Source organism: Diaphorina citri, unplaced genomic scaffold, assembly GCF_000475195.1.
Source record: "Diaphorina citri unplaced genomic scaffold, Diaci psyllid genome assembly version 1.1 scaffold327, whole genome shotgun sequence".
In the NCBI taxonomy this organism is placed as follows: domain Eukaryota; kingdom Metazoa; phylum Arthropoda; class Insecta; order Hemiptera; family Psyllidae; genus Diaphorina; species Diaphorina citri.
Genome location: NW_007377762.1, coordinates 118,550 through 130,676, shown reverse-complemented (window position 1 = coordinate 130,676; position 12,127 = coordinate 118,550). Strand labels below are relative to the sequence as shown.

At 36.7% G+C, this 12,127-nt stretch overlaps 1 protein-coding gene across 2 annotated transcripts in view; it reads right to left on the bottom strand.

Annotated features, from left to right (window-relative positions):
* The window catches only part of LOC103507588 (dystrobrevin beta), a 45,097-nt gene extending 36,865 nt beyond the window's left edge, over positions 1 to 8,232 (bottom strand). For both annotated transcript variants that reach the window (XM_026822417.1, XM_026822418.1), the window contains exons 1-3: positions 7,976 to 8,232; positions 4,560 to 4,645; positions 3,783 to 3,943 (exon numbers count right to left, since the gene is read on the bottom strand). In XM_026822417.1, coding sequence (XP_026678218.1) covers positions 3,783 to 3,943; positions 4,560 to 4,645; positions 7,976 to 8,217 — 489 coding nt within the window. In that variant the 5' untranslated portion in view covers positions 8,218 to 8,232. The remainder of the gene's footprint in view (positions 1 to 3,782; positions 3,944 to 4,559; positions 4,646 to 7,975) is intronic.
* Between the last annotated feature and the right edge of the window lie 3,895 nt (positions 8,233 to 12,127).

Below are 12,127 nucleotides of genomic sequence, written 5' to 3'. Positions count from 1 at the left end.
CCTGCCCCGGTGGCGTAGTGGTCAAGACGCTCGCCTGGTAATCAGGAGGGCGTGGGTTCGATCCCAGCCGAGGTATGGAATTTTATCCTCATTTATTTGAGAATTTGACCACGTAATAATGGAGCTCTAAGGGTTAGGTGGTAGAGAACGCCTAAGGCGTTAACCTCGCCTAGTGGTTGCCTTCCACTCAAGAGTCTATTATTATTATTATTAAAAGTCAAGACACACATGTAGCCCTGATTTTAGATAATACATAATAATTAGCTATAGGATTTGAGAGTCACTATATCTAATGAAGAAAATAATATAATAAAGATCACCAAGAAAGCCATTTCCATAATTTTATTTATCTTGTTAAAAAAGTATTTTACAACCCTTTGTTACCCTGCTGCCTGATGTGATCAAACCTATATACAAGTATTACAACTGACCAATGAGTGAGTGGGCTGCAGTGGTATGGAATCCCTGCTTGGAAAAATCTGGTGTGACCATCACACGACTTTCCTTATCCTATTGAATGATGCGTGTTAGTTGGTGTAGCTGAAAACTGCTAAAAAAACGGTCAAAACCGCAAAAAAGCGGTAAAAATACCGCCAAACGCACGACCTATCTTAACCATACCTTTTTTTGTAGCATCCTTGTCATATTTGTGAACTACATACCAAATTTCAAGTCTCTAGCTCATACCATTCCCAAGTTATTGTTAAATTACACCAAAAATTGCAAGTGGTCAAAATACCGCCAAGCATTGCTTTGATCTTAACCAAAACATGATTACCTAAGAGGTCAACCATTCAAACCAATCTAAACTAGAAGAAACAAAACCCAGAGCTTATCACAAATTGAATCTTCAATACCTACATGGAAAAGCCTCACCCAACATCTCATATCATATCAATTCACAAACATATTTGAAAAGAGATTGGACAACTTCATATGCCAAAGACAGGACTAATCTAATCTTCAGCTACCCAATTATCAACCAATCCATGGTAAAGGTCCAGTTTTACTTAAATGCTCAAAACTCAAAAAAAAAAAAAAATCTATACCTACATAAGAACTTTTTTGATAATGTGGAATATGTATAAGGGGAGAAACTTGCTTTAGGGGTGTTCTAAATGTACCTAGTTTTAAGTTGAGCAAATAAAAAAAAAAGTGACCAAAACCTAAAATTTGGTCTTTTTATCAACAATTTTCACAAACATTAAGTACCTAAGGATATAAACACAAAGTAAATAGAAGAGATACATATTCTCCCTTCAATAAGTTGATAGAAGGGAGCACATATAATATGTCCTTCATATAAAATGATAGAAGGGAGCATAAGAGGTGATAAAAGTGAATTTTTTTCCTTCTATAGGGTGATAGAAGCTAGTAGTCTTCCTTTTTGAGGTGATAGAGGTGATTTTTCTCCATTTTATGTGGTGATTTCTGGTTAAACTACAGTCGACTCTCGATAATTCGATATTGGAGGGACCTGACTATTATTTCAAATTATCGAGAGTTTTGATTTACCGAGATGTTCGAATTAGCATTTTTTGAAGAAATCTGTTATTTTGGTTTGCTTTGTAGCAATAACTTGGACCATAGGCCACCATTTCTAAAACATGAGAGGATTTCTATAATGTATCAAGAGAAAAACATAAGAGGAGGGAGAGCGGAGCGCAGAGATTAACAAGTTTAAACTGGAAATTTTGTATCATCAAGTGTTTTTGGTAGACAAACATCAAATTATAGTGTTTTTTTCTTGGTCCAATTCTTTTTACTTTGATTGACATGATCTGGCTTCCTCCTCTATTACTTTTCTGACTGCTTTTTTTCTGCAATTGTAGTATTGGAATTGAACAGTTTCATATATGTACGACTCCTTTCTCTTTTTCCGGTCTCTTTTAGTTTTCCTTTGAGGGTTGGTTGTATTCTTGTACCTACCATTTTGACTAGCAACATTTGATTTATTCTTTCTTTTTTCATAATACATAACTGCCGGATGCTTGGGTCCAGGAAGTTTATGGATTGCATTCTTCAGAAATGCTTGAAACTGTCCAACATGTTCATTCAAAACATCCAGATCCATATGATTCCAATCTTTCCTAGACCACTCAGCTATACCTTTTTCAATTTCATTTTTGTCTATCTCACTTTGATCTCTCTCTGATGTATTACCATTGTTGCTATTGGAGACATATTTATTAGCCAGTCTTTTCCTATACTCTTCAGGATGTGCAGAGGAAATGTGTTTGTTAACATGTACATAACGCTTACCACAAAAAGTACAAGCTGTTAAAGATGAGGAAGTTTGTTTATCGGAACTACAACTCCCACCTGGAACATCTGACTGAGTGCTCCCCAACACCAACTGATCATTTTGACTATTGCAAACAATGACACCTCTGTCTGGTTCAACTATCTGTCTTGAACTAGAAATGATTTGGCTTACATCACTTGATACTGGAACAATGTTCTCTACCTCCACTTCTACTTTGTCTTCCACAATATCTTCGAATGGGATTTGAAACCTGGGAATGTGACCAAACTTCACTACTGGAACAGGAACAGGATGGATGTTGTCAAGCAGTTGTTGAGAATCAAGACTAATGTCTTCATCATACCTATCTTGCTGACTGGACTCAATGATTGAAACACCAATATCTGAAGATACCGAAGGATCCTCTATATTGACATGTGACGGTAGATCATCACTGTGACTGATAGGGTTCAATACTTCAACAGGACTTTCAAGAAGATCTCCATTGGTAGTAGATGGAATTTGACAGGGCTTTGGTTCTCCATCCTAATAATAATAATAATAATAATAATAATAATAATAATAATAATAATAATAATAATAATAATATATTTTATTGAATTATAGCTTTCGGTGTTTACAATATTGGCTTAGGACTAAAACTTTTATCTTCTACTAAAATTAAACTTAGGACTAAAACTTTTATCTTCTACTAAAATTAAACTTAATTTTAGTAGTAGATATAAGTTTTAGTCCTAAGTTGGGATTATTGAGATATTTGGAAAATCCTAGAATGCTGCAGTGAGCACTAAAAATTGTGGCATAAGAACACAAAGAAATAGAGCAGTTGCGCTGCGTAAGGTTTCAAAGTCAAATCCTAGAATGCTGCAGTGAGCACTAAAAATTGTGGCATAAGAACACAAAGAAATAGAGCAGTTGCGCTGCGTAAGGTTTCAAAGTCACAGAGCAGAAAAATGAGGAGCTAGGGAATTTTTCTTTTTCTTCTACGACGCGACATCTAGATCCTGAGATAAATCGATTTAAAAAATACCGGTAAATCTTACCGGTCGTCACAACATACGCTCCCGTACGCGATGACGTCATAGTTCATGACTCCTCCCGCTTCGTTTGTGTAAAACCTTATTAGAGCGAAAAGAAAGAAATGAAAATGCACAAATCGGACTACCCGAACTACCCTTTTTTGCTCTAATTAAACGGAAAATTTAAGAACTCCTTGTAAAGGCGACACTAGTGTTTATGGTCCTGCGTTTCAGCTCTGATGTCACAGCTCTTGGAACTTTTTCATTAGAACGGCAGTTAAAAATTGAATTTGCGACCTTCTGAAGTTACTTTTTCGCAGTTTAGATTTTCCACACTTTTTATGTATAGGAATCAACCTTTACCCAAATACAACTGCTCCATTGCATTTTTTTTTTTTTTTTTTTTTTTTTTTTTTTTTTTTTTTTTTTTTGTAAACAGACTAGAAAGATCTGAACAGTACTTTGTTGTTCTATTGTTGATTTCTGATAAAACTAACCTTCCCATTTCCCGAGAATATCTCCTGTGCTAGAGTATCAGTATAACTGAATGATGGTGATTCTAACACGGCAGCAGGGATTGCCAACACGTCCTGTAGGTATTCATTGAATTTCCATGCTACTAAATGTCCGTTGCAGTCACAGAGCTGGGAAAAAATGTCTGGAACAGAAGAAATTACCAATAATAATTTTATTGTTATAATCTACCAATTCATGGATTTAATAAGTATTATTTGATGAAATATAATTTTCGTATTTTAAATAATGAAAAATAGACCAACAGAGGTGGCTTTTACAAGCTGTATGGGATCTGGCGATCCCAGGGTCCCGAGCAAGAGCTGGTAACCTGGTTGGTCCATTTATCAGTAGTTTATTGCACATACAAAAGTGCAATACATGAATTATCGGCCAATCTAGTCTAGAGGTCGGCTAATCCTCGCTCTAGTACTATCCGGATTCAGAGAAATAACACTCGCCTCGGAAAAACAACGCCTAATCCATCCATTGCCCTTGGACTCAATTTCCGACCAGAATAAGGACACGGATCGAAACTTGGAATACTACGAAGAAACAATAACCGACTTAGCCACATGACGAGGGACATAGCCATCCGAGGCCAGGATTTTGTCCCGGCAGAGGAATGATTTCCGCCATTGATTGGACGGGGACCGACGCTCGTTAGGGTATAAGGGAAATGACAAAGAAGAAGAATTAATAATTAGTATTATCATTCTCCTCCTCCTTCTTATTATTCATTTTCTACCACCTTCACTTACATCTCAGTTTGTCCATTAGTTTTCCAGAGCACATAGTGGCCAAGGCTACTTTGATAGAAAAAACTCGAATTCTGCCAAGACTTTCTCTGAAATCAAACAGTTCATTGAAATATTTACAATTTTATTTTTTTTTTTTTTTTTTTTTTTTTTTTTGCAAAGTTCACGGATTCACGAAAAATGGTCTTAATCCAAAATCTGATATCACCACATAATTTATGAAGGAAAAACATTGTGAAATGATATGTCACACAGGTACATTTCAGTTAGTTGAATGTTCGCGATATTTCGCGAAATCGCGAATCACAAAAAAAAATTAATGAATAGTCGATTGTACATGAAATTTTACGTAGAATAATAATATGCAATAAAAAAATAAGGGTTCTCATTTGAAATTCCAAAGTTTGTACCAAGTTCGTTCGTTCGCGAATTTCAAAATTGCCAAAAAATTATTTGCAAAAATCAAAGAGATGGTTTTTTTTCTCGAAATCAACAGGTAGGAAGGAGGGGCAGGGGAGGCAGCCGCCCTCTAGAAATTTTCAAAAAGTATGCAACCTTGAAGGGGCTACACAAGAAGCCTAAAAAAAAGAGAACAAAAATCTGATTTTTTCGTCTGCGGCACTTTAATTTATTTTGCTCGTTTTAGCGCTCATCTGCGATAAGGAGAAAAAAATTATAGAAAAATAACTATCTAAGAATTATTAGGCACGTCAAAAATTAACTCGTGACAAGTATCAGGTACAGATTTTGAAAAATTTAGCCTGCGGCGCTTGAGATTTCGATCGGACCGCTTTTATGAAAGATTGTACCCCAAGTTTTATAAAAATTCGCCTGCGGGCTCTCAGTCGATATTTTATGTGTTCAGCTGCAAAGAAGAGAAAAAATGTGTGGAAGTATTATATATTTAAGAATTATTAAGTCAATGATTAAATGAACTTACTTTTGAAAAAATTTCGGACTGTATAGTAAACAAGGAGTAGACCAGCTTAGTCTGGCTGGGGGACGTTAAACAAGGAGTAGACCAGCTTAGTCTGGCTGGGGGACTTTACAGAGGAACGACCAGTGCTAAATAAATAGCAAAGGTTGAGTGCGAAGGGCATCCACTCGTAATTTTTTGGTAACCAAAACCAAGTCTCAACCCAAAGCAATCACCCAAGGGCTGATTGAGAGGCTGACGAAAAACACCGACCCCGTCTGTACGCCCCCTCCCCTTTCTGAAATCTTGGATACGGGCCTGATGGTGCTTTATGACTGGATCTATGTCTACAGTGAAATAGCTATCTGAATGGATGTGTCTACAAGTCTAATGTCCATTATTAAGTCCCATGCTGTTTCCGTCCCGTCTCAAAATAGGAAACTAGAAAACAATGGGGGTTTCACCACATTTCATGTTCACCAAAATCACGAATACCACAGTTAACATGCACAGCCAAGTGGTGACGGATATAGGGTGTTCCTAAAGGGGAGGGACACCCACATCATCCGGAGTAGCACGACCTTCAGAACATTTCTCTATACCTAGTTTTTGTCTTCTTCTCTTTTATCTTTTCCCACTCAAGTGGGGTCGACATTTTTGATCAACTCTTCTATGCGACTCGGTTTTGAACTGTAATGACAGAGGTCCTACCGTTTCGAAATCGAAGAGAGAAGGAGGACAGGATAGTAGAAAGCCGCAGCCGTTCCGAGAATGAACCTTATCTGTAGTAATATAGGTACTAAAAGTATTAGCCTATAAACATATATCCGCTAAGCCACTGTTTGGATTCTTGCCCCCCCCCCCCCCCGGGCGGGAATCGACCCCGTGGCCACCAAGCCTTTACAACTTACATTTAAAAGGTTACCCCTCTGAGTTTCCAAAAAAGAGCCTTTTCTGTACAGGATAAAGTTCGCCCTGGGCGGGAATCGAACCCGCGACAAAGCGTTTACAAACATAAAAACAACTTACCTCCAAGTTCTATCCCAGGCCTATAATCAACTCCAAAAGACACTCAATAAGCGATCTATAACGTTTACAAACATAAAAACAACTTACCTCCAAGTTCTATCCCAGGCCTATAATCAACTCCAAAAGACACTCAATAAGCGATCTATAAATGGGGAAAACTGTTCTACAAGTAGGTAGTCGTTTAAAAAATCGATTTTTGACAACGTACCTTATTTTTTGGTTATTTCAAGTATTTTGAAACCTCAATCGATAGTAGATATATAAAAGCTAATAAATAGAAAATTAATAAATTAGATCGATAATAACCAAATGAAATTAATTAAAGAAAAAGAAATAATTAAAAATAAAATGGACAAAGCTTTAAATATTTACTACCTAATTCAAAATTTAGCATAAAATTCAATTTTAAATACTCGAAAATCAGGTACTTGAAGCGCTTTTACAAATGAAAAGGAACACCGACAAAGTAGTACAAGTAGGTAGTCGTTTAAAAAATCGATTTTTGACAACGTACCTTATTTTTTGGTTATTTCAAGTATTTTGAAACCTCAATCGATATTAGATATATAAAAGCTAATAAATAGAAAATTAATAAATTAGATCGATAATAACCAAATTAAATGAATTAAAGAAAAAGAAATAATTAAAAATAAAATAGACAAAGCTTTAAATATTTACTAATTCAAAATTTAGCATGAAATTCAATTTTAAATACTCGAAAATCAGGTACTTGAAGCGCTTTTATATACAAATGAAAAGGAGTACCGACAAAGTAGTTCTTTGGTTTTGGTCAAAATTATAAATGGGATTCACAAATTGTTACTCCGGTCTAACAAAACTGGCAAATTTTAGTGGTAGGTCAACAAAGCGAACGATTTTGTAAAATCGACTGCGCGTAACGGAAGGTACTGTGGAAAAAATGGTTCAACTTCAACTACAACAGTCTCTGAAAGGTGTAGACCCAAAAAAAAAAAAAAAGCCTGCGGCGCAGTTTATTTTTAATGAGAATGTTCTTACATATTGGGGGCTAGATCAGAGTAGAGTTGAATGAAATTATGTGACTTGAATGGGAATAGGAAAAAATTCGCTTGTGGCACAATTTATTTCTAGTAAAATTTAATTTAAATAAAAAGGAATTATTGATCTCAAACAGGCTCGAGGATATTATTTTGGGAAAAGATCGCCTGCGGCGCAGTTTATGTTTGATTCATTTTTCAAACTGGGGGGCAGCCCCCCCTCCCCCTTGGACAAGATGCTGGCTGTGCCCATGTGTATATGTAAAATAAATAAATTGTAAAACTCACACTGAGTAGGAATTTTAATTGTTAGCCATGAATGCTTGTCACAAATGTCATTCCCCACTAAATACACTATGCTAAATTTTATGACTTGACTTGGACTTGAACCAAAAACCTCCAGATCCAGAGTCCACCGTGCTAACCACTACCTACACCACTGAGGTTGGTTTACTTACACTGAGTATGCTGAAAGAAGCCAGTTCAGCAATAGACCTGATAGAACCTCGACATGGACTTGCTGTGACACAGGAAGCCTCTTGTTTAAATTGTGATACAGACTAGACAAAAGTGTTTCAAATCTGGCAACACTCACATCACTTTGAAGCTCAATAGCATTCAACCCATTCTCTCTGAATGCTTCAATAACATTCCAGATGTCAATTGTATGTACTGAAACATAAGAGATAATATTATGCATTTTGTGCTTTGTGGGGTTACGTATACCTCAGGGGGCTTCCACCAATGTGTGACTACTCGGATTGCTCCGAATCTGATGGAATTAAAATAATAATACTAGTAGTTCTGTGAACTATAGACCTCACTCAGCCTCTTTTACCTAAGCTGAGACTTTAAACAGAACCTTCATTTCATTATTTATTTCATAAATATATTCTCACATATGTAGAACATTCAACCGATTTTGAGTATAAAACATGGATTAATATAATTCACACATATCGAAAGAGAAAATAAGTGTTGTATTTTATTAAACCGTAAACTTCAGCCCGGTAAACATGGATTAATATAATTCACACATATCGAAAGAGAAAATAAGTGTTGTATTTTATTAAACCGTAAACTTCAGCCCGGTTTATTCAAGGTCCCCCTCACATGGAAGTGTGTTTATGACGTGAGGTGCGTTAACCACTACAGAAAATTGTAGGTAGGTAGGTACATAATTTTATTCCGATTGTGAATTTTATCAGTACTCCTGTAAACTGTGAAATTCGATCAGAAAAATGGTCCCAGTTAACTGGAAAAATAGCGCGCCTGACTTGTAAACGCTCGTCCGCAGAGCGAACTTCATTTAAAACAGATACCTACCTAAGGAGATAATATTCGTTCCCGGAACGACGGGCTTTCGCCCATCCGTTATCCTCCTGTCTCTTCGATTACGCAAAAAATCTGGTGTGAACATCACACGACTTTCCTCATCCTATTGAATGATGCTTATTTTGGGTGTTCTTGTTCTTATAGCCAAACTTTTTACAATATCTCTAACCGATTTGTCGGTATAGCTGAAAACCGCCAGAAAACGGTCAAAAATCGCCAAAAAGCGGTCAAAATACCGCCAACCGTTGCACCGATCTTAACCTCAAAATACCGCCAACCGCAGCACCTATCTCGACCAAACGTTTTGAGTTGCATCCTTGTCACATTTGTGAACTACATACCAAATTTCAAGTTTCTAGCTCATACCGTTCTCAATATATTGTTAAATTACACCGAAAACCGCCAAAAAGCGGTAAAACGCCGCCAACCGTTGCACCAATCTTTACTAAAAGTTTCGTGTCGCATCCTTGTCACATTTGACATCTACATGAGAAATTTCAAGTCTCCACCAAGGACCTAAAAGTTGAGAACTGCCGATTACCAATGTCTATTTTGATTCAATTAGGTATCTAGGTAGGTACCTACATATTATATGCCTATTTGCCTATTTATCTACGAAGGTACCTAAGATATCTCGGACTTCTTCATAGGTAGGTAGATACCTGTATGTAGATACCTATATAGGTTTACCTAGGCAAGACCACATGGTCAATCTTTGTTTACGTTTAGTTTATTCTTCGCCATGATGTTTACTTTACGAGGTATGTAATATTCCAATGAGAAAATTCACACATACCTACCTAACTAACATAGTTTTTCCACGTGTTTATTAATCATTCTCTTAAGACGAGATGGAAAGTTTTCAAGAATCAATAAATATTGTAATACATAACTACTTCCTACATAATACATATAAAGAAGAAGAAGAAGAAGAAGAAGAAGAAGAAGAAGAAGAAGAAGAAGAAGAAGAAGAAGAAGAAGAAGGAGGATTAGGAGGAGGAGAAGAAGAGGAAAAAGAAGAAGAAGAAAAAAAAAAAGAAGAAGAAGAAGAAGAAGAAGAAGAAGAAGAGGCAGAAGAAGAGAGAAAAAATTGAAGAGAGGAGGGGAGGTCTTATCATTCCGAAATCAAATAGAGAAGAAGGACAGGATAGGAGAAAGCCAGCCGTTCCGAGAACGAACCTTATGTGTTTTCCCTTGACAGGCACAAGTCTGATAGTCTGAGAAGCTTCCGACCTAGGTATCTCAGAATGTCTGAGCGTGAGTGGACAGCATATTTATGAGTAATGTTGGAGGAAAAGCGAGTTCTGATCGAATCAACCCCGGGGCTATGAGCATGCAGTCTCCTCTGAAGAAAAATCCTAATCATAGGTTATACATACTACACACTTCTTAGTGATATTAGTAAAAGGAAAACTGGTTTTTAGAGGCGTCTTATGGCTAAATCGAACTTCCGCGATCCATTTGTCGAGTTCTACATATTAATTAGGTATGTATGTATGTATACCTACTCTATAAGCGAATATTTCGTAATGGAGCAGTTGCAAATGGGTAAAAAGTTCACGATTTACCTGCATCTTTTTAATCGATTTATCTCGGGATCTAGAAGTCGTAGAAGAAAAAGAAAAATTCCGTTGGTCCTCATTTTTCCAGCTCTATGACTTTGAAACATCACCCAAGTAAGCGCAACTGATCTATTCTAATGTGATTTGCAATTTGCATTCGATTTTTCCAGCTCTATGACTTTGAAACATCACCCAAGTAAGCGCAACTGATCTATTCTAATGTGATTTGCAATTTGCATTCGGGTGGTGGTTGGTTACCTAGTTGGTTACCAGTAATAGCATCAGACTCTTTCTACGACAGTACGACACAGACCACACGAGTCTAGTGTAGCATTTGATTAACTACCACGAAATAAAAATGGCAAAAACGGCAGTGAAAAACTCTTAGGATTTATGATAATATAGAAAATCGGACAATTTTCTATATTATCATAAAAATTTGACGTCAAATGGATCTCTGAAGAAGCCAATAACACGCTCTTGCTCAAATGGTCACCCATCTGGATAGTATCCAAGCCCAACGTTGCTTGACTTCAGTGATCCATCTGGGGTTCTTGAGGGGATAGGTACCGGTATTATCATAAAAATTTGACGTCAAATGGATCTCTGAAGAAGCCAATAACACGCTATTGCTCAAATGGTCACCCATCTGGATACTATCCAAGCCCAACGTTGCTTAACTTCAGTGATCCATCTGGGGTTCTTGAGGGGATGGGTACCGGGTACCGATCTATTATTGGGAATGTGTCACATCCACCAGTGATTAGTGGAGATGTCAAAACTACCATGTTGGATTAGTGGAGATGTCAAAACTCCCATGTTGTTCCAAATAGGGTTTTTAGATTAGTACCTATAGATGTCAAAACTCCAATGTTATTCTTTTCAGCAAATGATTTTATTCCATAGAGTCCATAGAATGTTGTTCTGCATCTAGGGCAGTGGTTCTCAAACTTTTTTGCATGGCGCCCCCTTTGGGCATATTCTCATTTTTTTCACGCCCCCCCTACCTTACCCAACTCCTCGGTATATTATTTTTACCTATGGGTTTTTTTTTTTGGCTTTCTTTTAAGTGGCAGGGTTCTCCTAGAGGAGCTCTTCCACCCAACAAAACGAGAATTTGGAATAACAAAACGAGGTTTTATGGAATACAAAACGAGAATTTGAAACTTTGAGATTTTTTTTTTATATTCAAGTAAGTAGGTTACCTATTTATAGGTTTACCAAGGGCCTAAAAGTTGAGAACTGCCGATTACCAATGTCTATTTTGATTCAATTAGGTATCTAGGTAGGTACCTACATATTATATGTCTATTTTCCTATTTATCTACGAAGGTACCTCTAAGATATCTCGGACTTATTCATAGGTAGGTAGATACCTGTATCTAGATACTACCTATCTGTACATCTATAGGTATACCTAGGCAAGACCACACGGTCAATCTTTGTTTACGTTTAGTTTAATCTTCGCCATGATGTTTACTTTACGAGGTATGCAATATTCCAATGAGAAAATTCACACATACATACCTAACTAAGATAGGTAGTTTTTCCACGTGTTTTTTAATCATTCTCTTAAGACGAGATGGAAAGTTTTCAAGAATCATAGAATCAATAAATTGTAATACATACCTACGTCCTACATAATACATATAGGTACAAAAGAAGAAGAAGAAGAAGAAGAAGAAGAAGAAGAAGAAGAAGAAGAAGGAGGAG